Below are 26,763 nucleotides of genomic sequence, written 5' to 3'. Positions count from 1 at the left end.
TTTGCTGGGTGTTCTGGTAATTAAGGACTTCTCTTTTCTTTATTCTTACTCTTTTCTTCTTCTAAACTTGTCTGGTTTAGTGAGTTTAGTGAATTATTTTAAATGCATTTTAGGACTTTTTATTTTACTTTGTAGATAATGCTCACCTGTGACTTCGAAGGAGACGGACCAAGGCTTTGGCAATAACACCAATCTCTGCTTTAGGGGCAAGGTGGAAATACAGCTGAGCCACAGCCATCACCACCTGGAACAGGCAGAAAATTAAATGTAAATCTAAGTGAAGATGCAATCTCTTAAAATAAAATGTATTAGATAAATTATTGGTGCACTGTAACATCTCTTTGTAAGAAATGAAGTGTACTGAAAATTCACTCAACTCCAGCAATCTGTAACTAATAATACTGTTGTACAGCCTTGTTTTGCAGTGCAAAACAAGGCTGTACAACAGTATTATTAGTGAATTTGTTGGGAAAAAGTACATGTGTTTTACATGCATGGAAGAAATGGAGCAAATATTTTGTTGTTTTCTGTACTGCAAGTCTTTTTCGTAACCAAATCATTCAGCACACTGAAAACTATCTTTAATTAATTGGATGATACACAGTAGTATATCACGTCAATTCTGTGGTCACTTTTCCCCCACGTGGAAAAAAATCTTATGTTTAGTCAATTAAATACTCCTGCGATGGACTAGCGAGCTGTTCAGGGTGTACCCTGCCTTTCGCCCAAGGACTGCTGGGATTGGTTCCATCTTCCTCGTGACCTTTCATTGGATTCAACGGTTAGGATAATGAATGAATGAATGAATGAATGAATGAATGAATGAAATACTCCACAACAGACATGTTTACCAACTAGTCTCTGACTGTCAGGTTTTTGGTGATGGGCTAAAATGCTCAGACAGCTTGTTGTGCTTGGAGAATTGCTGATGACAGCGTTTAACTTGTGCTGTAAAAACCAAACAATGAGCTGAAAGATGCTGAAATGCACAAGTAAAATATATTATCAGGTATTTATTAACTTTAAGAGCAATTTTCTTCACATTACTCACATCAGTGATAAATAGTTTAATATTTAATGGATCTAAAAAATACTACATATACAATAGGTATTTGTTGTTTGTTTGTTTTTTTTTTCCATCTATGTTGACCTGAACCAACAGAATAATTAGGATATTCCATTACTCAATAAAGAACAAAACATGCCATTGAAGGTGACCATAGGAGCAGTAATGCTGCATAAAGTTTCATTCTGTCCTTTGGGAAATCATCATTTGCCCTTGTGTCTGAGTGAAAGATTAGCTCTGATTAATGTCTTGCTCGAGGGCACTTAAAATGCCTAAATGATGGAGGCTTGATCACACAAACGAAGAACCTAATGTTGGAGAGGAAACAATTATGATCTGTGCTATGGCAACTGATGCAAAAAGGATGTTTAACGAGCTGTCCAGTGTTAAACTAATGTGTGTTCATAATGTGTGTGCAGAAGTGCTGTGATCTCACAGCTGCGTTGCGGCTCTGTAGTAGTGGCTTGGTGTTTCTCAGCAGCAGCCGGTGGTCTGGATCCATCACGTACGGCTTCCGTTTGGCCATGGCCGCTGCCTCAGCCTTCTTCTGCTTCTCTTCCCCATCTTCATCCTCGTCATCATCTGAGCCATAAAAGGTCTTCTCCCCACCAGATCCCTCCTCCAGAAGGGACTCCTGCAGACAAAAGGGAGGACTGATGAGTCAAAGTTCATCGCATTGTGGAAAAAAACAAGCTAATTTAGCAGCGTTTTGTGAAACTAATTTAGCAGGTGGCCCTGAAAACCAGATAAACACAAACAAGAAGACTAGGGAACAGAAAGTAATGACAGGCTTGTTGTACTGCACAGGAACAATAGCAGAAATGGAGGGCTGTGATTAAACCAACAAAATGTACCTTCACTCTTCTGTCATTTCCAAACATGTCATTTATATGCAAATTAGTTGTTGATAATGAGCATTGTCTTGGCTTATTAGTTTGCAGCAACATAAAGCTGTGAGTCATACCATAGATTAGTATATAATCACAGTTATTGATACAGTTAAGGGTAAGCAGAGTCTGTATGTATAGAACTCATTCAGATTCAACACACAGACATGGAAAATGGCCTTTGATGTGATGTTTACACATTAAAGATAAAAAGTTATTATATACCATATTGCCACACACACATTTCATTGCCACATTGAGGCTTTATTTGGGTTGTGGTGTTAAAAATACAGGATTAACAGACTACTTTGATCATAACTTTGGAAAGGATGTGAGAAGGTTGCTAATTATGGTCAAGCTGTGTGTGCATGTTTTTGATGTTTCCCTGCTCCAATACCCCTTCTGCATGTGTTTATACTTACGTTGATGTTTGGGTTGAGAAACTGGGTTCTGGCGTAACGGGTCAACATGTTGATGATGACAACCTGTCCCCACTCCTCCACGTCAATCAGGAGATTACATAACTTCCTGTAGTTCTTGTGGATCAGGTCGATGCGCTCTGGACACACCTCCTCGAAAGCCATGACGACGCTTCCTGCCACCAGCTGCAGCCCAGTAAGAAACACACAGCAGAGAGTAAAGCTATGATTACTTCTGAAACACCTTCGGACAGTTATACACATGTTGACACTGAGGATTAGTGAAGCAGAGCATATTCTCCATGCAGCTCCACCTGAACTGTGATTGACTTGCAGACAATATGAAAACAAGTTCATTCATGTTTGTCCTGTAAAGATTTTTTATTTATTTATTTTTTTTGCATATCAGACCTACACTGTAACCTAATTGGATTGATCAAAGCAGCAGTCATGAAAGGCTGAGTCTGAGTGGGAATGATGGGCAGAAAGAAAATCATTAAACTGCTTAAAAACAATGCTCCTAAATGAAATAATGGAAGGAATATGTTATTTTTTTCTCTAAGCATCATATCATTTAACAATACACAAAGTAAGAAGTTTGCGCTTAAAGAACCTCTTGATTTTCTAAATCACCAGAATATTTACCTTCCTGTTTTGTATAATTGATAGTTTGTTTCAGTTAATTTTGCTACCAATCTGTTTCTGTTCCTGATTACTTCACACCTGATCTGCATGCTGTCTTTCATTCTATCGGCGCATAATCTGTTTGTTTTTTGTTGCTTAGTATCTGAATGTTGCTGTTTTGTTTGCTTCTGTAGTCTTAAGTTTTAGGCCCGTGTCTTTGCTTAAGTTAGAATTTTTCTTAGTTCAACTTTAGTTCCTGGGTTCTTTTGCCTTTGTGTGGTCATATGAATAAAGGGTTGGTAAGTTTACCCTTAAAGCATGGTACTGCATTTGGGTTCTTACACCTCATTATTTTTTTTTTCTCCATCTACAATTTGTGACAAATCATTGCAAAACAGAGTAAGGTTAATAAATGCCACTTGAAAGTCATTTAGTAGACAATGCAAAACCAAATTCTGCATACATTACAAGGTGTGGATGTCTGCAGTCCCTATCTAATCCCAACAAAGACAATTTGGAAAAAAAAAAAAAAAAAAAAGCACTAGTACCACAGCACCTGTACCACTGCACATCTTAAGATGTGTAAACTAATAATAAAATAACACCAGAGTCAACATTATAATTTGTACTTTACTGTCAGGAATAGCTGAATGGGTGTGTAGAAGCAAAAAAACACGAAACACATCTGAGTTCATATTGTCTGCAAATAAATTGTTATATAATTTCAATTAATTTCAGACTTGTTTTTTTCTCCTGGTCACTTGTTAACTGAGGTATTCAGTTCGGCCTGGTGTCGAGTACAGCTCATGGTTTGTGCACTCTGGCTAGTAAATCCTCTCGATGTGCTGTAAAAAAAATCTGTGAAACACTAAATCTAAGAAACAAACCTACCGTGGTTTTGTCTGCAAGGAGTTTCTCAATGACTTCTATGAGCTGGTCTTTTTGTTCAGGATCCAAACTGAGGTTAGAAAAAGAATAAATCATTTCTTTGTATTAAACAGGAAATGTTATAGAACCTGTTCACACTCTTAAAATTGAACTCAAGAACATAAAACAAATTGATTTAACCCACCGAGTAGAAATGGGTTTCTGGGGGCTCTACTTTTCACTGCTGTAATTTCACAGCAGCTGCGAGTGATATTAACTTTCTCTACGAGGCCTGTAAGCTGCCAGCGTCTTTATGTACCTGTACAGTTTTGGGATTGCATGAGCAGCCGTCTTCCTGACGTATGGAGACATATCTGAAGCAGCTTCCTTGATGGCCAACATCATTATGGGGACGATGATTGTAACTCGTATGCTGGACAGGACTCGCAGGGCGCTGGCTCTGATCAGCTGGTTTGGATCCTGCAAAAGTTTTTAGAAGTAATATTAGAGAAGCTGGAATAAGACTCCTGTGATACAGAAATAAAACAAAGTAAGGAGTCTACAGCCATATAGCAGCTCTGTGAGGCGGTTTATATGCATGGTAGCAACATGTTCACAGTGATGATGTTACATATACCTCCGTCACCAATGGCACTAAACACAGATGACTCCTGACGCTGATCTAAAGCTTATCTTTTTGGAAATTATTTGCTCTTCTTTTAAAAGTACAAACCTGATCTGTGTTGCTGATGCTGCCACATGAAAAATCAGAGGATCAAAGTTTTAACAACTCATCCTTATCCTGGTATCATGAGCAACAGCACAAAATTTTAATTTCATTATTTGCAAACAGAAAAGGTAAAGCTATCATCACTTCCAGAAGAGATTAATTGCATGTATTTATGTGCCGACACATCTGCGTTGTGTGTAATGAAATACACAACGCAGCTTACGGCAGACCAGAACATATAGTCTTACTTTTTTCTTTTTGTTGTTAAGTACAAACTCTCTGAACTATCATGTTTCTGAACCATGGTTCAATAGCGACATGGTGCGTAAGAAATCAAAGTTAGACCTGCTCCACTACAGAAAACCCAACTTAATGATCTCACTAAACCACAGAGGACACAAACTGACTGGATGCACAAGGTGTGACCTACTAAGTAGTTATTTATTTTTCACTTAGGATAAATGCTTTAAAATCTTGTTGTACATCAGATTTTGATGACCCCCATTTATTGACTTTTGGACATGGTTTAAAAAAAATGTTCAGGCTCCCAAAAGGCCAGTTTCACATGAACATCACATCCAAATTTGCCTCTGTATGGTAACCTAGCAATGACAGAGGTGTGATGGTGTCTGGAGGACTTGGGTTCAACGCCCTAGTCACTGAAACATGGCGGCCCACCTGGGAATGGATGAAATGCAGAGCCTAATTTCCCAATTGGAATAGAAAAAGTAAAAATTATTATTATTAATCCCACCTGCTTTCCATCCACACATGAAGAAGTTATAGACTAAATATAGATATTTTGAGATAATACTGAACTAATGTGCAGTTCTCCAACTAAAACCTTAAAACTTGAGTTGGCAGAAGTCATGTTATTTGCAGCTTCACAAAATCTGAAGCCTTTTTATTATTTATTAACATTATTCATTATTATTTTATTAATTTATTTATTAAATGTTATAACATTTCTGTTGGTAATGATCAAAGATGTCTCACAAAATTGCCGCTCAAACTCTGCAAAAAGCAAACAAAATTCCAAGTAATGTTTTTTTTTTTTCAGTAGCAACATAGTTAAGTGTACCTTCAAGCCACGCTGAAATGTGGAAATAGAGAGTAGAGCGAGGTCTTGCTGCTCTTCTGCGTAACGCACCAAGTAAACATAGACCAGTTTTTTCACCTGGAGGAAAGATCAGGAAGATGGAAATTAATATTATCAGTTTATATAAGTTCATTATTCCCATTAATACAATAAAGCACAGTGGCAGGAAACTATAGAAATGTATGATAAAATGGAGAGATTACAAACCTCAATGTTTTTACAGGCCACATTTTTCACCACAGCTGGGAACAAATCTGATGCATTTTTACCACGGGCAATCATCTAGAGCAAGAAACAGGTGCCATATTTACAATCAAGGTGACATTTTTCAAAAGTTTTAGTCATTTGGCTGAAAAAGTGCAAAGTTCTCTGAGAAACTTTGTGAAAGAAGTATTTTCTGAATATATGGAGATATATTTTTCATAAGTGTCTCTTCTGCTTTCCCTTCGCTGTAGTGCGGGGGTGACGAATGAAAGGATGGGTGTGGAGCTTCAGAAGGAGGAATCTGACACAGATTATGAATATTTAACAGCTGACTGCACAGTTAGGAGGCTGCCTAAGTTTTATGTCCTAATAATACCAAGTTTTAAAAAAAGATGGGAAGTGTTTTTCTATTTTTTTTTTCAACAGTCACAGTAAATACAAAACTGTTCAGGTTGTGCTTTCCATGTACATAATTAGCTCGCTCTCTTCTGCACTTTTGTCCTTCATTTGCAACATGTAGTTGGGCCTGCAGATCAGAAAAATCCCAAAGTTAACACTAGTCCTACTCACAGCCACGATCCGCTTCATTGCTTCCAGCTTCAGGGAGTCTTTGTTGCTGTCCAGCATCTCTTTTAAGTCGTCGTGTCTGTGAGGAGAAAAACAAGCAGACTAAGTTCACAGCATGTTTTTTTTTTTTTTTTTTTTTTTTACTTATTTACTCATTTGGCATTAGAGGGGAATGCTAAAGTATACTGTGGGGGGGCAAAAAAGAAATGGAGACCTGCTCGACGATTTGCATTCAGTGCTCAAAACGTATCCGAGTCAGTAAGAGTGACCCACAAATTATTCTCTTTGAAGTGGAAAATCTGGCTTGCAAAATATGTAATCCTTTGAAACGGCTGTGCATAAAAGCTAAATAATGAAAGAGTGGCTTATTCCCTAAAACCCGTTGACTTCTCCCAGACAGCCTGCTGATAATTTAGCAGAAACAATAAAATCACTATTCCTTCATTAGAAATGTTTTATTCAGGATGAGGAAGGAATAAAACCACGCCAGATGGGAAGGTTTACCAGCATCACATGTTGTCATTTATAATCAAAGTGATTCTGTTTCTCAGATGGTCAGGATGGTTTAGGAACCTATTTAGTCTTAGTCAGCAGCTAATTGTGGTATATGAAGCCTGTATAGATGTCCTACAGTCTCTGAACACAGCTGATACAAGACAGTATGGAGGACTTTCATTTATTAACAGTTACTGTGCATTTTTTTTCCTGTTTCATTATTACATCCCATTTTATAAGTTTTTAACTTTTGAGGATCAAAAACAAAGAAAGTGACTCAAACTCAGCAGCTCTGCCTTACTTGGAGTGCTCATGGGTGGGCGGAATAATTAAATCCTTGGTGCATCAACAAGTAGCAGAGGAAGATTTTTGATCAATTATCAGATGTCAAAAGTCCACTTCATGAATTAATAAAGAAATGATGACAGAATGCCAAAGGAGGAACTTAGAAAAGCAATATTTCAGTGTCTGAACAGTCCGTAGTATGAATGAGATGATGGACTGTGAGAAATCTGACTGGAGGTTCCTTTTGTTTTAAAAGCAATCTTGTGGACCATCGAGGAATGATGTCCGAAACTTTAACTGGACTCAGAAATGGCAAAAGGGAAAGGCTCGATCTATCATGTCTTTATTCCCATGGATTTGTTTCATGTCGTTGAACCAGAACTTTTCTGCAAAGTTGCGCAGTTTGAAGAAGAAAAAAAACAGCACATTGTGAACATATCCAATTAACACCGTGGTTTCCATCAAACTACAGAAAGACCACAACGGAACTGATGGATTTACTTAATAAAGAAGGCCAGCTTTTACTGGCCATCATGTCTTATTGTCACATCTGACATCTTGTCACGATCTCATGTTGCTGTAACTGTAGCTGATTGGCAGATGGTTGCTCATGTGCTTCAAACAAGAGCGATGAATGAGTGAATATTTGTTCACAGCACATAACATGTGGGATGATGGTTAAAGTTGTTATTTTTGTTCATAAACATCAAATTTGTGGACACAAACCAGCCACTTCATTGACTACACTCAATGAAGACTAATCAGCCAAAAAAAGAGAGAAAAAAAGAGAAGAGCAGTTGTCTGGATCAACATTTCTTGTTGGTGTCGGAGAGGAATTGGCAGACTCAGTAGAGAGGAAAGAAAATCAACAGGAAGTCAATAAACGTCTGGTTACAACCAAGGTATACAGATTACCATTTCCAAACACACAACATCTCCAGGGTTGAGTCAGATGGGCTACAGCAGCAGAAAACCACAGCAAGTGCCACCCCAGTTGGCTAAGAACAGGAAACTGAGGCTACAATTCACACAGGTTCAACAAAACTTGACAATAAAAGATTAAATACTATTACCTCATCTAATGAGTCTCCATTTCAGCCCCACATTCAGATGGTAGGGTCAGAATTTGGTAACACAGCATGAGAGCATGAATAGATTTTCAATTTTTCAGGCTAAATCTTGTGGCATTAAGGGCATTCTTTGGTTTGCAGCCTGTTGTTTTAACTGAGCGCTGTTCAAACACCACAGCTTTCCTGAGTATTGTTGCTGATTATGTCCATTTGTTTGTGACCACAATGTACCACCATCTAATAGCAACTTCCAGCAGCATGATGCAGCATGTTACAAACATTAAATCATGACAAGGAGTACTGTACTCAGCATATACGTCTCAATTTATGGTAAATTAGCAATAACTTTCTGAATCACAATCTAATAAAATGGTGGATTCCTGGAGATTCCTGTATTTAAGAAGCTGACAAATCTCTGGTCTTCTAATTCACTTATTAGAAGGCTTGTTAGGGGGAACATTGCTCAGTCAGTGAAAGAAACTCTGGAGGCTCATCTGCTTTTCACATGTGCACTAACATGTACATGCAGCTGGACAAGCTGCTGAGTTTGGTTTACAACACACGCTGCGATGTCTCACTCTGATACGAACAAATTTCCATCTTCCACAAATGTATAAATACGTAAACCATTTTTTATCTTTGAAGAACAGTTTATTTAAGCAACATGACAGTTTTTCTGTTAACAGAAAGATGTCAGAGTTATTTATTCAATCAGAATACACAGCGATCTGTAACAAAACACGTTTTTCCAGACTATGTGGAAAATTCAGAGATTAGGAGCAGGACGTCGACGTGTTTTCAATAATTCAGATTAATTATTCTCTCAGATTAATTATTAAGTTTAGGGTGAGCATTTCACAAAGAGTTAAAATTATGCATGAAAGAAAGACAGGCTTTTCTCTCATATTTTCTATCTTCATCAGCTTAACTCTGCTTGGTATCGAGCCACCAAATGTTTGTTGGGTTTTGTAATATTCTAGGATTATGGGAAAAATACCAATTATCGGAGGAGAAGACTAAAGTTTGTGAAATCCAACTATAAAAAAACAGAAGATGGTGAAGGATGCTTCTTAGAGGTAGTCCACCAACACATGAGTGACATCACAGCGACTACATCCATCAGATTCCCCCACCTTACACGTTACCCTGTCCCACCTACCGACATCATGTGCAGATGATACACCACGGTTAGGTTTGTCAGTGAAGACAATCAGGTGAGATGGTGCTCAGAAAACATTCTTGGTACTGAACGTCCAAAAAACTAAAGAACTGATTGTGGACTTGAGAAAACACAGACAGGACGGCACACCCTGCCAAATGTCCATCCCCTCCTTCCTGTCTCTCCTCCCTCCCTTCATACACCCTAAATGAACTTAAGACTTTGCGAAACAATAAAAGCCTCACCTGTTTTACACTTTCAACCCCTTGTTTTATTCTGTTTAAGAAGTGTGTTCCTTAATCTTTGTTTAATCTTTTGTACTTTCATATTTTTAAATTTCATGTTAAATATTTTTCATGTTTTCCTTTGTCTAATATGCACAGATATCTATTCTATTCCATTTTATTAGAAAATGTCCCTATAATAAAACGTGTTGATGACCTGTGGGGTGGCATTCAAAGCCCAAGGCTGTAAAATTTGGATTTATATGATCCCACATCTTCAAGTTTCCCACAATATTGTCTAAACACACATTAACTCTCCTGTTGTGTTGCTTGTGCCAACCTGTGCAGGTGTTACCCTGTTGACATGCAACTCTCTGGCCTTTTTACTCATTCATCATTTCGGTTGCAAACAACAGGAACGGACCGCTCAGCTCACACATTAGTGCAGAGATTCTCGTCTGAGTGGATCTAAGCCGACATCTGCACCCTGCTGCCACGCAAACTGTAATAAACAACAACTGACAGTTTCTACCCAAACGAGCGAGCGGCGGTTACACGAAGGCAGCTGATCTCTACAGACAGGATCACTGCAGTTGATGCCCAGATGAAGACACAAGAGTGATGTAGATCGATGACATTTTCACATCGCATGAATATCTGTTTTGCTACACACAGCTGCAATGTGCTGCAGCAAACCTTTCAAAGTGTTTAATATGTCAAAAAAGACCTAAATAACAAGGAACTATATATTTACTGGCTGTCTTTTTGTTTCTATAGCGATAGTTGACTTGTTACATCACTTAAAAGATGGCAGCTATCAAGAGAGAGAATAAGATACGCAAGACCATCTATGTATGACTTGTTTCTATGGGAATCTGAAATTAATTGAACTTCTGATTATTCGTTCTGCGTCTTTGTGCATTTTTAATCCAACAATATGTTGTCACTTCTACAACACACTGCAAACTGATGAATGAACCTCGACACAGGAACATTTCCTGATGCCGGAGGTGTGGGAATGAAGGGTGGGATTGGATCTGTAGTGGGTTGGGTGATTCAGTGGCTGAAGATCTGTACATTTCTCTCAGCTAGTTTCCAAGGCAACAAAGGATGCAATGAACTGATGTTAAGCAATGTTGTGCTTTCCTGCAGAGCTTCTGTCTTCTCTGAGGACACATCCCGAGTGTCAACACACCAGGGTTGCCGTGATTTATACCGCTTGCTCTGTTATAGTCATGTCCAAATATATTTTAACACTGACACAAGTTATGTTTTTTTTTTTTTTCCACTATTTTTCATAACAATGTAAAGGTATACTTATCTAATCAACATGAGTGTAAAATGCAGATGGGGAAAGTTTAGGATTTATGGTTCTTTATGAAGTAGCTGTCTTTATTACAAGGGACCAGAAGTACCTGGACAGTTACCTTTAAAGCTATTTCATGAGCTTTATGAGATTTTCCCTCATTATTCCATGATCAATAAAGCAGGTAAAAGGTCTAGAGTTGATTCCAGGTGTGGCATTTGCTTTTGTAAACTGTTGCTCTGAACCCACAACATGCAGTCAAACAAGTTCTCAACAAATGTGAAACAGATCGTCGTTTAGCTGGAATAAAGAAGGAAGCCTAGTGCGATAGCAGAAATGGAAGGAGTGACTTAAGAAGAGTTTGGTACACTCTGAGGCAAAATAAAAAGTGCACTGGCAAGCTTGGGAATTAAAAAAAGGTCTGGACCTCCATGGATGACAACAGAAGTGGATGTTTGTCGGATCCTTTCCACAGTGAAGAAAAACTTCATAACGTTCACCTAAGAGAAGAACACTCTCCAGAAGTAGGTGAACCAGTATCCGAATCAAATCCAAATCATGGAAATTGTTTTGCTATCTAAGTATTTCTGGGTTTAACTGTATATAGGGTGTGAGATGTGTGGTTCAATCAAAGGATTTGCTTACTGAAATGCAAATATTTGTGAGATGTAAATGCAAAATTCTCAGTCTTGCATGCAGCTACAGCAGTCTGCATTACTCTGAGATGCTCATCTGATGTACGTTCATGTACTTATAAATGCAAACATTAAATATTTGGATAAAGTTATGTAATTGTGCCTCTTGTTCTGTTGGGCAATGCATGTTTGAGTCTTCCATCCTTTCGTGAGAACAGTTTTATAGATTCAGTCATTTAATATTAATGGGTAGGAGCTGCAGTGGTGTGTTCAAATGAGTTGTCGATTCACAACAAGGTTCCAGACTGAATCTCATCTAGGGTCTTTCCGTGCAGATTTTACATGTTCTCCCTGTGCCTATGTGGGTTTGGAGTACTCTAATTACCTGCCACATAACAAAAATGTGCATGTTGGGTTAACTAGTGATTCTAATTTAACTGTGGGAGCGAGTGCGAGAATGCACGATGGACTAGCGTCCAAGGTGTACTTGTCTCTCATGCAATGGCTCCAGACCCCAGAAGATGAATGAATGGATATTTCTGAACTGGGTTTTAAATATTAAAAAGAAGTTAAAACAGACTCTTAGCTAGACATCTTTTTTTAAATCTTTTTTTAAGTTATGCAAAAATTCTTGCAAAAATTTACTGTGATTAGAGCCATGATATTTTGTGATCATTAGGGTTTAAGAAAGAATTTCCACAGCAGCAGAAAATGGAGGCCTTGCCATCTGTGTGGACATGGCAGCTGCAGAATAGTTAATCCATCACAACTCTGCCCAGAGTTTAAGGTGTGTGTAGTTGTGCTACTGTGTGGAGGAAAAAACTCTGCTTTAATGTAGCTTGTAAGCGTCAAACTGTTAATAATTACACTGCATAACAAAGTACATATCGCACTCTGTCAGGCACTTCAAAACCTAAATTCATCAAAGCTCGTCAAAGCAAAACCTCACAGTTTGGATTATTTTTGGACGAAGGCCGTGAGCCTGTGCTGATTTTTCTTCACCATGAATAAGTGGCTGGGTGCCACAACAGTTAACTAATAAAAGCAAACATAACTTGCCTGAAGCACTAAATCACCAGACATGAAGATGAGTTCATGCTGATTTTTAGGAGAAAATTTAGAGCCCCAATACTTCATTTCTCCGTGTGAAATGATAGTAATGGGTAGCAGCTTCTGGCCACTCCAACAAGGTTTGTCCACTGCCTTTGATGTTGGCTTTGGAGAAAAAAAAACTCTGCTTTTCCTTTCTTTTGCAGAAATACGTCTTTTCTAAGGCTTTGTGAAGCTGTAACCTATTGTAGGGTTAGACTGAAAGGATGAACATCATATGTACACATGAAAAGCAACTTAGAATAAATAACATAGCTTCTGTCACAAAGACACATCATTCGATCCCATTTCTTTGGCTTCATATATAGAAAAACACCAAACATACCACAGTGCGACGGGCATGAAATAGCATTTTCTTGCACCAACAAGGTGATTTCTATAACTGTGCAGTGTGTCCTTAAAACCATTGAAGAAAAAGTCAGAGAGCAAAAAATGTGTCAGGCTTTAAAAAAAAAAATTTAAATAAAAACCTGTCTACAGCTGATAAACTGGAACTGAAAGTGACGTCTATCAGAAACCTGATCCATCTGCAGTTCTTTGAAACCTCATCAGGAATGGTCTCCGTGGAAAAGTTATGGAAATGGAGAAATAACTAAAGTAATGCTAATTGACACAAGAACCGGACTGAAAATAGGTGGCAACATGTCTAATGGAGTGATAAATCCTCCCCACAGGGGCATGAATGTGACCGCCCACCTAATCTCCAAACATCTCATAATGGTACAGGTGCTGAAAATCTCCTTAATCACTGGAAACCATTTAATTGTTATGTGTTTTCCTTCTGGACTTTGTTAAGACATTCTTATTTGCATATCTTATACACAGTCTGTGTAAATCCTATAGGGTTTAGTTAACCATAAATTAGACAGATTTCTGTTTATGACAGCCTGTGATCCCACACCTTTTCCTTTCCTTGCCCCTATAACTGACAGCTGAATGCAAAGAGATTGCATCATCTCTGGATGTCTATGATTATTCAGAAAGCAGGAAATTCTTTTATTATGATTAACAGGTAAAGTTGATCATTTAAAAATTCAGATGGTTTTTACATTTTTTTTTTACAAACATTCCATGTTTTTAGCTGCTGGGAGGGACCTGAAGAGCAGACTCAGAGGCTTAATTTGTTTTACAGCTACTGATCATAAACCACCTTCATCAGCCTCACTAATTAATAATGTGACAGGAACTCATATGGCTTGTTTCATGGCAAACAAGCCTGTAGGAGATGTAATTAAGAGCAGACCAGAAAATATTTATTACTTCTTGTGTACGTAGGCCACTCAACCTGTCAAAAGGGGAATTATAAGCTGATATAAACATGCATCATACACAGTGGTAGTCGTAATATGACTAGGTAAAAAGAGAATGCGTTGGAAGTAAAGATAAGGAGAGGTTCAGCAATCTGGGAAAATAAATGGCACCAGCGAGTTGCAGCACAATCTCTGAGTGCTTCTCAAGAAAAAAATGTAAAGGCCTTAGATATTAAGTCATCTACTGAACGATTCAGAGAAACTGCAGGGAGATGGCTGACAATCAATGATCTGTAGCTCCATCAGTTGCAGTGTGTTTAAGTCAGAGGAGATCTCTGCATGGTCTCAGGAGCACTTCCAAAAATCATCGTCTGCAATCACAGTCTAAAAGTTCATCTAGAAATACAGATTAAAGCTTTATGTGAACATGAAGCACCGTTGTCTTCTACAAGTCAAAGCTCATTTAAAGCAACATGTAGGTTTCCAAAACGAACACTTCCGACTCATTTTTATGCCACACTGACATTCATAATGCACATTTCATTGTGTTTCCAATGCTGAGAGACTGCAGTTCACAGAGTGTTTTCCACTCATCACGTTACAGCTTGGTTTTGCTTTATGTCGCAGCATCAGACAACCTCAAATACAGCAAGTGTCAGCATTGGACTGATTTTTGATATCTGGAGAGAGCTCAGAGAAGAGATGGGATGCTTGGTGGATGCCAGATTAGCCTTTGTTTACATAGTGCTAAAGGCTGACCTAAAATAGAAAAAAAACAGCTTGAAGTTTTGACGTTAAGGTGGACTGAGGCAAAGTGGAAAAGTCTTCTTATTTCAATCACTGACACCATATTCTCCAAACTAAAGGCTAGATGGATCATCGCGATGTTATCAAGGTTTAGTCAAGTTCTCATCTCCAGTGAGAGAGGGGTAGTGTTGTGACAGGGGGGTCACCCAGCATTACTCTGTTGTAAACATGCTGAAATGACGACTTTTCCCAATTTCTCATTAAAATTGTCATTTGGTCGAAAAGTGAGAAATAATAAGATGTCTTTCACATTGTAAAAAAAAAACAAAACACGTCTATATGAAGACGTTCACACATTGAAATGTATATTGTCCAGGGAGAAGAGGCTATCCGGCAGCTACTTGGCAAGAGGCAGTGTACACCCTGAACTGCTCTATCACAAGGATGTATTTCAGGTATGTTACACTTGCTTCATATCACAATTAATCATGCTATCAAGTGCCATGATTAATGAACAAAGTTATTTGATATACCAAAGGGGCCATCCTGCAGCCGTTCTCAAAATCTTCATATGTAAGGAGGCTGAAGAGGTTTTTGGTGGATTCAGTTCAATGCTGTGCCAAAGCACCTACAAACCAAGATCAGCTTTTCTCCCTGAGATAATGCCAAATTTGGATATTTATTTATGGCAGGAGTAATAACTTTGTTGTTTACACAGTAATGCATTAAGAGAGAGAGAACAAAAACATGTTCACACATGAAACTGTTTGCATTAATTTTTTTACGTTAATTAATTTTGACAGCCCAAACGTTTAAACCTATAAGTCGTGTGCATTGGATTTTACTCGTTAATAGTTTTGGGAAATTCAGTTCAATTTAATTCACCTTTATTTGTATAGCGCCACTTCACAACAGTGTTGTCACAGGGCACTTTACATACACATCATTTCAAACCATTTAATGCATAGCCTATAATAGAAACCAATTAATTTCATCAAATCACAACTTTGATCCAATCCTCAATCTTGAGCATGCACGAGGAGACAGTGGGAAGGAAAAAATTCCCTTTTAACAGGAAGAAAACCTCCAGCAGAACACGGAAGGGAGGGAAACCATCAAATTAATTACCACTTAATAATAGTGATGGTCGCTGTGACCATTTCTGTAACAATAATCTTAGAAAGAAAATCTAGAATTGTGGCTTCCCTACGTGCACGCTCCTTTCCTAGGACCATAAACCAACCTGGAAAAAGCCCACACATGGGTGGAACACGTAAACACAGCACGGCCAGATGTCCTCGTCAGGTTGTTTCAGCAACTCAGTGATGATCAGAAACTAAAAAGATGCGTTTTAGTTACATGGAGGCCTTGGAAGCAGCATTTTGTTTTATTCAGACTGCTCTTATAGTTTGGAGATGTGAACGGGTAAAATATACGACAGCCACTCTGTATGCAAATTATATGATGAACCAAATTTCCTGAGAACCTACTGTAAGTCCAGCAGGATGAATACTGCTATTACAAGACAACATCGTGTTTTTGGGATACTGTTTTCATGTTGTAGCGGATGGGAAATGTGGTTACATAGTTGGACATGGACACACACACTCACTGGGTTTTTACCATTTAGTAACTGTCCCTTTTACTGCCGAGTTTTTCACAAATGTCATTTAGTTGTTTTTTCTTGCAATCACTTGTGTGTTATTTTTCAACATTCTTTATTGAAATAAGCACATGTGAACCCACAGCCCAAAGTTCAACATCTTTTTTTGGGCTAAACAAAAGATTCAGTGGACTGACCTGATTCAGCCAAAGATACAACAGCCGTGGATGTCTGCTGTTTAATTTAAAGCAGCGTATACTTCCTTCTCTTTAGTAGAGAAGGCTTTGGATCTCTCAGCAAGATATCACTGGACTGCATTCATTACGGCAGCATATGACTTCATGGCAGAAAAGTCCAGGTACCTGAAGTTCCAACCTTATTACCAACTAAAACATTTAGTGCATCACACTTGGATCACTAAGCAGCTAAAATGAGAAAACATTTATCTTCCAAACATCCAAAAACGGGCCTACTCAGCTCCCAGATGTTTCCAGACTGTTCGTAGAAGAAGAAGAAATGGCACAGTGGCAAACATGGCCCTGCCCCAAGTTACTCCATAATGATGAAGTTTTACAAACTCTATCTACCACTTGAATGAATTATTTTCAAAATAAAGTTAAAGGCCAAATGAAAAATGATCTTCAGGCTCAAAAAGGCCTTCAGTAATTCTACACCAACCTTGGTTCTCCCGTTTCTCTTGGCCTTCTGTCCCGTCCAACCAGACGACAGCAGAATTTACAACAGCTCTGAATTATTCAACCTGCTGTGGTACAACAGAGCAAACAGGCGCTCAGGTTACACAGCACCAAAGCCAAGAGATCAGGAACCCTCTCCTGCTGGAAAGTATCCATGAAAGTAGGCCAATATTCACCAATTCAACTTCAGATGCAGGGCCATTTTTGTTCTTTGAGATCCAGCCACTAATGCACGAGAAAAAGATCATTTGAAAATGAATTTGCATGAATCAGAGCAGAGTGAAAGATTTAGGAATTGCATTTTGCATTCATATGCAGCTGTTTTACATAAGCTGACTGTTAGAGGAGAAACACTTCTTGTTTTTCCACTTGACAGATGTTTCCAGAAAACATCATCACTGCTCAGGAAAGACTCTCGTCCTGTCAAATGAAAAGAAGCTACTGTGGAAAGAAAGAAAGTGTACTTATACGTGTCTTTAAGCTCATTTCACTCTCAGAGACACTTTGATGTGCTTTTCTTTCGAGGTCTGCACTTTAATTAATTAAGAGCAGTTCTTTTGGCCTTTGACTTTATAGTCTGTCAGATTCCTGAAACGTGGTTCTTTAGAAATACACTATAGAGTTTTGGATTTTTTTTTTCTTTTATTCTTTTTTTTCTTACAGCTTAGCAAATAAAAGAAGTTTTTCTTACCTTCTTCTAACTTCTTTACTGAGTTTATTCACCTTTTTTGATAAGCCAGAGGCTTTAAAATACCATATTATCCTATCAAATTGATAACTATTGTTTTTTTTAAATTTTTTTTAAATTTTTTTTTACCAATATCTACAGCCATATCTTTAATAAGTCCTTTCCAATTCTTCTTCCTTTTTTGGGATAATTTCCACAAGATGTAAGAAATTACAGAGTAAGCTTATTCCTGATGTTTTCCTTGACCAGAATAATTTAAATTAGAAAGAAAATAGTCAACTATTTTTCTGTTTTCTTCTTCAAGCTTTTCTAATATGCAGATTTTGAATTTAACTTTTATGTCATAAAAATGGACAATTTTCCAACTCTTGGAAATAAACCTGCTGGAGCCATTTCTACTGCTTGGTTTGGATGTACACCAGAAAGTTTTTGTTATCCCATTACTATTGAAATATTTACCCTTTTCACCATTGTATCTGTATCATTAAATCCCATCTCAACCATTTGCTTAGAAAAACATTGAATCTTATTATTACTATCCAAAGGAAAAGGGAGAATGCAAAGAATCTTTCTATCTTTAGAAAGCTGAAACGACTTTCTGACTTGTTTTACAGTATAAGCTAAAAGTTTGGACACACTTTCCCCATCAGATTTAATCCCAACATTTCCAACTCCTCTAACAGAAGACTGGCATACCGCAGTGGCTGAGTTTGAAAGCTGCCACCTCCGCCACCTTCCTCCAGATGAGCTCGCTCCTCCTGGTCTCCTCCACTACCGCCTCCTCCTCCTCCTCCTCCTCCACCTGTCCCTCCGGATCGGAGGTGCCGCAGCTCATCCGGCTGGAGGGCGCTGTACCACGCCTGCTGCGCGCTGTCCGGACTCAACACGGGGCTCTTGTCCTCCTCCTGGCCTTGGACCTGACTCTGCACCGTCTTCACGATGTTCACCGCGTTCACCGGCAGCTGCAGCAGCCTTTGCATGGTGGTCATCTTTAAGCCTCAAGCCGGTAAAACCACTGGTGGATGAAGTAGAACAAGGATGCAGATATCTCGAGCAGCTCTTTGCTGTTATTCAGTGGAGATTTTTTTTTTTTTTTTTATGATGCTCAGGCAGTTTCACGCAACAAAAAGCAGCGTCTCTGATTAAAGTATTTCTTCTTTCTGAGGTATAGTACATCCAGTGTGGACGTTTCTTGCAACATTGGCTCAACAACCTTCTTTAGAAATGCTCCTGCGCGGACAGGTTGACACACTCTCCTGCCTCGGTGCTTTAATCCAAATCCAGCAGCGCTCCAGAGCACTTTATGCTTTTTTTCCCTCCTCCTCTCCCTCCTCCTGCTGCTGAGTCCGTGTGCATCCAGTGAAGCAGCAGCAGCAGGCATCAGCCACTCAGTAAATGGATGCTCGACAGGGAGGAGTTTTATTTGCCGTGACGCCTCTCCTCTCGCGACTCCTCCCGCAGCAGCAGCAGCTCATGTGGTTCCTGTTGCTGCACCATGCCTCTCTCTGTGCGAACACAATACATGCATGTATTTCTGCTCCAGCGCTCCCGACGATGACACAGCCTCTCCTGCCTTTTGCCACGCTATCACCCCCCTCCTCCCACCCCCCTCACGCTTGTCATCTTTGCTCTGATTCTTTACCCACGGCTGAAAGGGGGGGGGGGGGGGGGGAAGAAATCCTGTTAGTGTTAACTCACGGCTTCACGTGGACTCACTGCCAGCACAGCGTTGCTAAGTGACAGATGCTGTTTAATATCACACCTTCATTTCTTCCTTTTTGCTCATTATGTTTAAAAAACGGTTCTGTTTCATTCATTTTTTAACAGTCTGCACGCTGCCACGTCCCCCCCCCCCCCCCCCCCCCCTTCTTACATGACTCAGCTTTCTTGGCAGCGTCGTGATGAGGACGTATCTCTCTCTCTCTCTCTCTCTCTCTCTCTCTTTCTCTCATTTCTACTGGGCTTGGACCAAAATAACCACCTTGAAGCGCCTATGCTTTCTCTGTGATCGGTCACAGGTCGGGATTTGTTGACATTTGATAAAGACTAATGTGATTTTTTTTTCGACCCATGATGTCAACAGCAGATACACACCCCAGGGAGCTGCTGTGTTTGCTGGTGAAATATACAACCAGTCTCTGCATGATGTCTTTCTTTTTTTCTTTTTCTTTTTTTTTTTAAGATGAATGAATGCAATTTAGAATCAAAGTTTCAATATTTTTTCTCTTAGAAGATCCAGTCATGTCTATATTCTGGTACCAGGCTCCTGCAGCCAACTCTAACTCAGGTTTTTTGCCCTATTTAGTTGGAATAATTTGAGCCTGATTTTGGGTGCACTGCAGTGGTATCACTACTCCACATGAAGGAGGGCTAAGGAATCCCAAAGGGAATATACTCTGTAAAAAGGTTCATGAATTAATAAACTCTCACATGTCCAGAAGTTGGATAATTAATATCCATTTCATGCGGGGTTCACAGGGAAAATAAGCCTTTTAGCAAATGTGCTTCCAGAGTTAAATTGGAATATTAACACTTCTTTAAAGACAACACTGTCCAGATAGCAAAAAGATGTTTGGCCCAAATATGGCCCACATCTGCAGGCTGGTTCGGCCCATATTTAGCCATGACTTACTGTATTGAATCTTTGTGAGTGTGGCTGATAAAATTCAGCTGCATGACATACCACAAATGCCCCACAAAGAATCAATAGCCAGACTGGCTCTTCATATCTGGACCAATTCTGGCCCACAAAACAGTTTGCATGTCCATGTCCAAGCCAGCAACTGACATCTGGACCACATCTGCTTCACACAATACTTGCCAGTGCCTTAACTGATCCATAAGTGCCAAAAGTAACCCAGATTAAACCCAAATGTGCCTGCTATTAGGGTATGATGTTACTACCCACACCTGCTAGCTTAGCATTATTTCAGCTTGAAGAGAAACAACTGAGCTCATTCTGATGACACTCTCTGCAATGCACACCAGTTTGGGTTGTTTGACCATCACCTTTTTCCCAGCAGGAATACACCATCCTTCCCCCACAACAATCATTCTACTGAATGAAAGCAATCACTTAAATGAGTTAAATGAGCATGCATTTCAAGTAAATATGCTGTTGCCACATACTTTTTGTGGCTGTGATGTATAACTCTGCATGTCCTCTTGTTGCAACGTTAGAATCTTCTGCAGCAAACAGGTTTCACCAAAGCCTCATTTATTCTGTTGTTTGATGGGGGTTGGCAAACTGTAAGATATTACTGCATAGTAAAATGATGGAAAAAGAGCTGTTGTGAAGTGTTTCTGTGATGTTTTGATCCAAAGTATGTCACAGATATTTCACTAGGACCTCAGGAAATGTGTCAGCTCATTTTAAAAAAAGAGGACAAAAAGGAGAAAAATCATTCAATTAAATATTATGATGCTTTGTCGTGCATATTTTTAAATTTTGGGATGCTTTTTTGTTTTTCTGATTAAGAATAAAGGCAGCAACACACTGTGCAACAGTAGCACATGCAACATTTATTTTTTTGTTGTTTGTAACTTATAGTAATTTATTGTGGAGAAAAATCTCTAGTTAGTAAAACTCCCCTGTAACCCCATTTGTCTGTTTAGATTATGTTGTTTTTTTTTTTTTACTTAATAATGGATAAATAATTTGAAGAAGGGATGAACAAACAAAAAGGAGAGAAGATGTTGCAGAAAGCAACTGAATCACTCAATGCAAGATCTGCTAATTAAAAAGTTGGTTTTGTGCCAGTTCCGATACTTTGCAAAATCCAATCCACGACTTATTATAGAAAATTAACCATAATAAGTTTACATACAATCAGTAAAATGTTTTTGTTTTTTTTACTAGACTTATATGAAGTGAATCTATGGGTGACAATACTGGGTCTGCAGTAATCCAACGTTTCCAAGGTGACAATGCTCAGTGAGGGATGAGTTGGCTCCTTTTGTCCTAATGCTTACTGAGAAACTGGTTCCATCACAGTCACTGAGCAGATATCAGCCTATGCAAACAGACCTCAGAGGCAACACTGGACACACTGAGCGACTACAAATAGTTTTCAGCTGATAAATGATGTTTGTCGGAGACAGTCTCAAGCTGATATAAACTCACCAAGCTCCCTCTGCTGGTCAAATACAGTAAAGCAGAGCTGGTGACATTTCTGGCTATCACATTTATTTAGTACAACTCTATTGGCAGTTTTTGCAAACGAATCTGGGAGCATTACACAGCAAGTATATCTGTTGTTTACAAGCTGAGAGGCAAGGATGAAAGCTGAAAGATGAAGAAATGTCAAAGTTGATGGATTAAGTTGCCAGATATCCTGAAGAGTTTTAGAATGATACTGACATGTATCATGTTCTGTATATAAAAAAAAAAAGAATTTATATAAAAAGACATTCAGCTTCATATTTAACAAGGTCAAATATTAGAAACTTTTAAAAGCTGGGCTACAAAGTATTCTGCCTAAAACAGAAGAGAAGAGCAACAACATAAGAAAAATTGGCAAGATGCTTAACAAAAGCTGTGTTAAATGTATAAACACGGTTAAATGCAGGAAAAAAGACAACAAATCTGAAGCTGGGTGAGCAAAAACCATCACAACACAAGGTAAATTAGTGCAAAATCAATGTCTGAAACTCTGTAAAACATGCAGGCAAAAAATAAAAATGAATAAAACATTAGTTTTGACTTAAAGGTTCAAGATCTAGTCCTCAAAGGAAGATTGTCTTCAGTCTGGGTAGGACTGCAAACTGATAAACCTTTTAGTCAGAGGACCTTGTGGGTCTGGCAAAAAAAATAGAGTCAAATGCTCATTTTATTCTAATGCAATCTTATTCAAGGCGTTATAGATGGGGAGGAGGATTTTGAACTGTATCTTAGATTTGAATGGAAGCCAGTGTGACGGGAACTAGGCTGATGTGAGAGGAACATGTTGTCTTAATGAGCAGAGCAGCTGCAGAGCTGTGGAACAACTGCAAACGGGCAACAACACCTTGACTTTAACTAGAATAAAGATTCCCTCACCGGCCCCTTTATTATTTCCACCTGTGTAATTTCCTCTTACCCTGCAAAATACCCTGCAAAAGTGTGTCATATGCTAAACATAGTCTATTCCTCAAAAGCAAGTATTTATGTCAATGAAACTGTCAGAGGCATCAAAATAAGAAAAAAAAGGTCCTAGTTTTATTATTTGTTTTATTATATGACAATCTAATATGTTAGTGTTTTTGCAAAGAAAAATGTCAGATCTCCGAGGCACTACCTGAAAATTCCCAAGACAGCACTACACACTGGCTCTTCAGTCATTTAAAGACTACAGTAAAGTGACACATGACTGTTTTTAACAGGATAACTGAATACTTAACACTGAATACATTTGCTTCATATTTCCATTTCATAAGCTCTGGGCTAGCTTATGGTCACAGCATTATGCAAGGCAATATATACTCCTAATGAGGGAAAGATGATGGTCATCTGAGAGCAGTTGGTCAATTTAGGGATCATTCAAGGAAAATATAAAGAAACATTTCAAATCTTCTTGACAGATTTCAATAACTAGTTTAACTCTGTTGTATTTAATGACTAAAACAATTAAATGAGGACTATAAATTTTAAGGGGATTGATTATTCTGTAAGTATAGTTCTCTCTAACTGATATGACTGGTATGTTGTGAAATAACAGAGAATTGTATGAAAGCAAATCCAATATGTCCAAAAGCACTGGCAATTTGATCAATGCAATGAGAAATGCTATTCTGTGCACATCATGTGTTGTGGAGTTTGAACTAATAGTTATGATAATGTTAATTCTGTTGTGAAAAATGCATCAAAGCAACTGAGAAAAACTGGAAGACATTAACATTATTCGGTGATGTGGAGATGTTCAAGACAACTCGCTGAAGTTCAAACTGAGCATGAGAATGAGGACAATAGAGGATTTAAGTGACTCTGAAAGTGTCATGATTGTTGGTAAATATTGAAGATATGGGTAGACTGATTGGAAATGACAGAAGTGCAACAGTGATTGAAATAAGCATCCGTTTCAACCAATGTATGCAGAATACCATCTTTAAACACACAACATGTCTAGGCTTGAAGCAGATGGGCTACAGCAGAAGACCACAGATAGCCATACATATGTTGGCTAAGAACAGGAAAATGGGGCTGTATTCACACACGTTGACCAAAACTGGACAATAGAGGATGGAAAGATGTTGCCTGGTCTGAGGAGTCTATTTCAGCTACTACATTCTTATGACATGAGAACTTGGTGTAAGCAACATGAAAACATGGATCCATCCTGGCTCGAAGCAAAAGTTCAGGCTTTGACCACAGCGAGCATGGTTTAAACACCACAACCGTCCTAAGTATTGCTGCTGACCACGGCCAGCTCTTTATGACCACAGTCATCTTCTGATGAATACTTCCAGCAGGATAATGCACCGTGTCACAAAGCTCAAGCAATCTCTAGCTGGTTTGTTAAACATGACAATGTTGTATAATGACTGTACTCCAATGTCTTCCATAGTATCCAGCAACAGAGATTCTCATCACGCATGTGCAGCAACTGTGTAATGCTATCATGTCAATATGGAGCAAAATCTCAGGAATGCATTTTACCAAATACACTGGCCAGCAAGTGTAGCTGCAGTAGGCTAATTATGATGACATCAAAGCATGAATAACTGCTTATTGAAGCTTCAAGTAAACCTCAGGATCGCTGCATACAATGTAGGAAGGTTATATCTCGGTTTGGCAAAATACAAAACGTTTATCCGATTTCAGTCATTCCATAGTCTTTTACATTAACATCAAGAGAAATCAGCAACAAAATACATGCAGAGAACACAACATAACGAATAATAATCTGAATGATAGATGAAAGTAAATAAAAATGACTGCTCTGACAAATAATCTGAAAAATGTATCTGTATGTCAAATACCCAAACCAATATTTACCTGTTCTCACCCAATACGACCATAAATGATTGGGCTTATTACTTTTTTGTAAGCTTTGTTTAGTTGCTTTAAAACTAACATGCTTAAAGAGAAAACTACAATGAAGAATTTTGAAAAAGAACCCTAAAAAATGTTAATATCTTTTTTTTTTATCTGGATAGAAATGATTTTCTGATATGAAAGTCATTTCAGTTTTTCAACATTTATAGAGGGGGGAAAAAAGGAAAGTAGCCAAAGGGCTGTTTTCTGTAGCACAGGTGTGTACGCTTAAGATGAAGTGCACTTTGTCCACTCTGTGGCTAAATAACATTCTTCAGCCTACCAAATATTTTTGTATTAAAAATAATATTAAATATATTTTGAGTTAAAGAAATTTAAGTTTTGATTTTAAAGGGAGAAAGGCTCCACAAACTGCTCATTTGCTTTATTTTGACACTTTATAGAACTAGTGTTGATAAATGCACAGCTAGTTAATCAGACATAAGACTACAGCTAAGCTAAGCTAGCATCCATACCATCATCACACCAAAACAAGTGCAAAGTTGCATATTAAACTCTCCCAGACTCTCATGAATAATAAATGATGTTTGTTTTAAAATGAAAATGAAAGTGTACAGTATAATTTAAGATCCCAGCTGAGTTTCAGGTCACTGTGCTTCAACTGCTGCCGCTGTCCAGCAGGGGTGGTGCTGAAAAGCTCGAGCTCAGGCCTCACATTTCCCTCTTACAGGCCTTTACCTTCTCCATTCATAAACAAATTGTTTTAAACACTCTAACCAAGCTGTTTTAGACACATATGACCACACGGGTGTATATTACAAGTTGGCGACAGCAGCAGCGCCAGTAATGCTACCAGAGCAGCTAAATCACGGCCAGATTCACCACCAGGAGCAGAAGCAGACGCCGCTCTCAATGAAAACGGCCCTGACTGCCGATAAACTTCAGGCTTCTGTTTCTTTATTACGATCTGTTTCGCGTGCTGTCAGGAAAACACACATTCGGGACATGTTTAACAAACACTACACTGAATCCAAACTGCACCTCCCCCTCCATAAGCTGCCCCTTAAACCCCTATAATACAGAAAAACGGCATCAAGCTGAGGCAAGCAGCGGCTCCGTGTACCTCTTGTAGTCGGAGGAGAAAATCCCTCCACTCGCCGGATCGTGACCATATTCAGGCTCCCCGACGCTGGACGAGCCCCCTTTCTCGTCGTTGAAAGCCGAGCTGGAGGACATTGTTGTAGCTTTGTGTTGCTTTTCTCGCCGTGGCTGAGCAGCGACGAAGATTTAGCGCAGGAGGAAGCGGGAGATGCGTCTCTTAAAGGCGCACAGACACGAGCATTATCTGCGGGATGCAGAGGGTGCTGATGTGTGGCACAGGAGGGGAAGTGATGATGCGGTGGTCACGTGATTTTTAAAAATTTTTTTTAATGGCGCTGTCATTGATGCTTCCTAAACTGTTTCATTGTTCACTTAAATACTTTGAAAACCGGAACAAGTATCCTCCACCAGAGTATATGGTGCAACCTGCACAAAACTTCAATTGGATTTTTTTTTTTTAATGATAAATTTGAGAATTGTTTATGGAGATTTTCACAAAAATGTACAACTGCAGAATCATGTGCATTTATCACTTTACCTTATCACACACACACACACACACATATATGTATATGTGTATATATGTATATATATATATATATATATATATATATATATATATATATATATATATATATATATATATATATATATATATATATATATATGAATCAACAGCTCGTACAAGGGGGGTCCAGTACCTCATAATACTGGAGTACCCCCCACAGGAGTCCCCGGGGGGACACGGTCGAATGCCTTCTCCAAGTCCATAAAGCACATGTAGACTGGTTTGGGCAAACTCCCAAGCCTCCTCCAGAACCCCAAAGAGGGTATAGATCTGGTCCACTGTTCCGCGACCAGGATGAAAACCGCACTGGGGCGGCTGTAGCTCAGGAGGAGCTACAACAGGTAAGTTGAGGGATCGATTCCAGGCTTCCCCTGAAATGCCGAAGTGTCCT

At 38.8% G+C, this 26,763-nt stretch overlaps 1 protein-coding gene across 1 annotated transcript in view; it reads right to left on the bottom strand.

Annotated features, from left to right (window-relative positions):
* The window catches only part of ap3b2 (adaptor related protein complex 3 subunit beta 2), a gene marked incomplete at both ends in the record, with an annotated part of 38,207 nt that extends 19,488 nt beyond the window's left edge, over positions 1 to 18,719 (bottom strand). The window contains 9 exons of the mRNA XM_079260063.1: positions 147 to 244; positions 1,503 to 1,700; positions 2,376 to 2,558; positions 3,888 to 3,954; positions 4,183 to 4,343; positions 5,675 to 5,770; positions 5,900 to 5,974; positions 6,467 to 6,542; positions 18,427 to 18,719. Coding sequence (XP_079116189.1) covers positions 147 to 244; positions 1,503 to 1,700; positions 2,376 to 2,558; positions 3,888 to 3,954; positions 4,183 to 4,343; positions 5,675 to 5,770; positions 5,900 to 5,974; positions 6,467 to 6,542; positions 18,427 to 18,719 — 1,247 coding nt within the window. The remainder of the gene's footprint in view (positions 1 to 146; positions 245 to 1,502; positions 1,701 to 2,375; positions 2,559 to 3,887; positions 3,955 to 4,182; positions 4,344 to 5,674; positions 5,771 to 5,899; positions 5,975 to 6,466; positions 6,543 to 18,426) is intronic.
* Positions 18,720 to 26,763: the final 8,044 nt, after the last annotated feature.

The sequence above is a fragment of the Telmatherina bonti genome (assembly GCF_933228915.1).
Source record: "Telmatherina bonti genome assembly, chromosome: 2".
NCBI lineage: Eukaryota > Metazoa > Chordata > Actinopteri > Atheriniformes > Telmatherinidae > Telmatherina > Telmatherina bonti.
The sequence above is the reverse complement of the archived record's forward strand: the minus strand, read 5'-3'. Positions and strand labels throughout refer to the sequence as shown.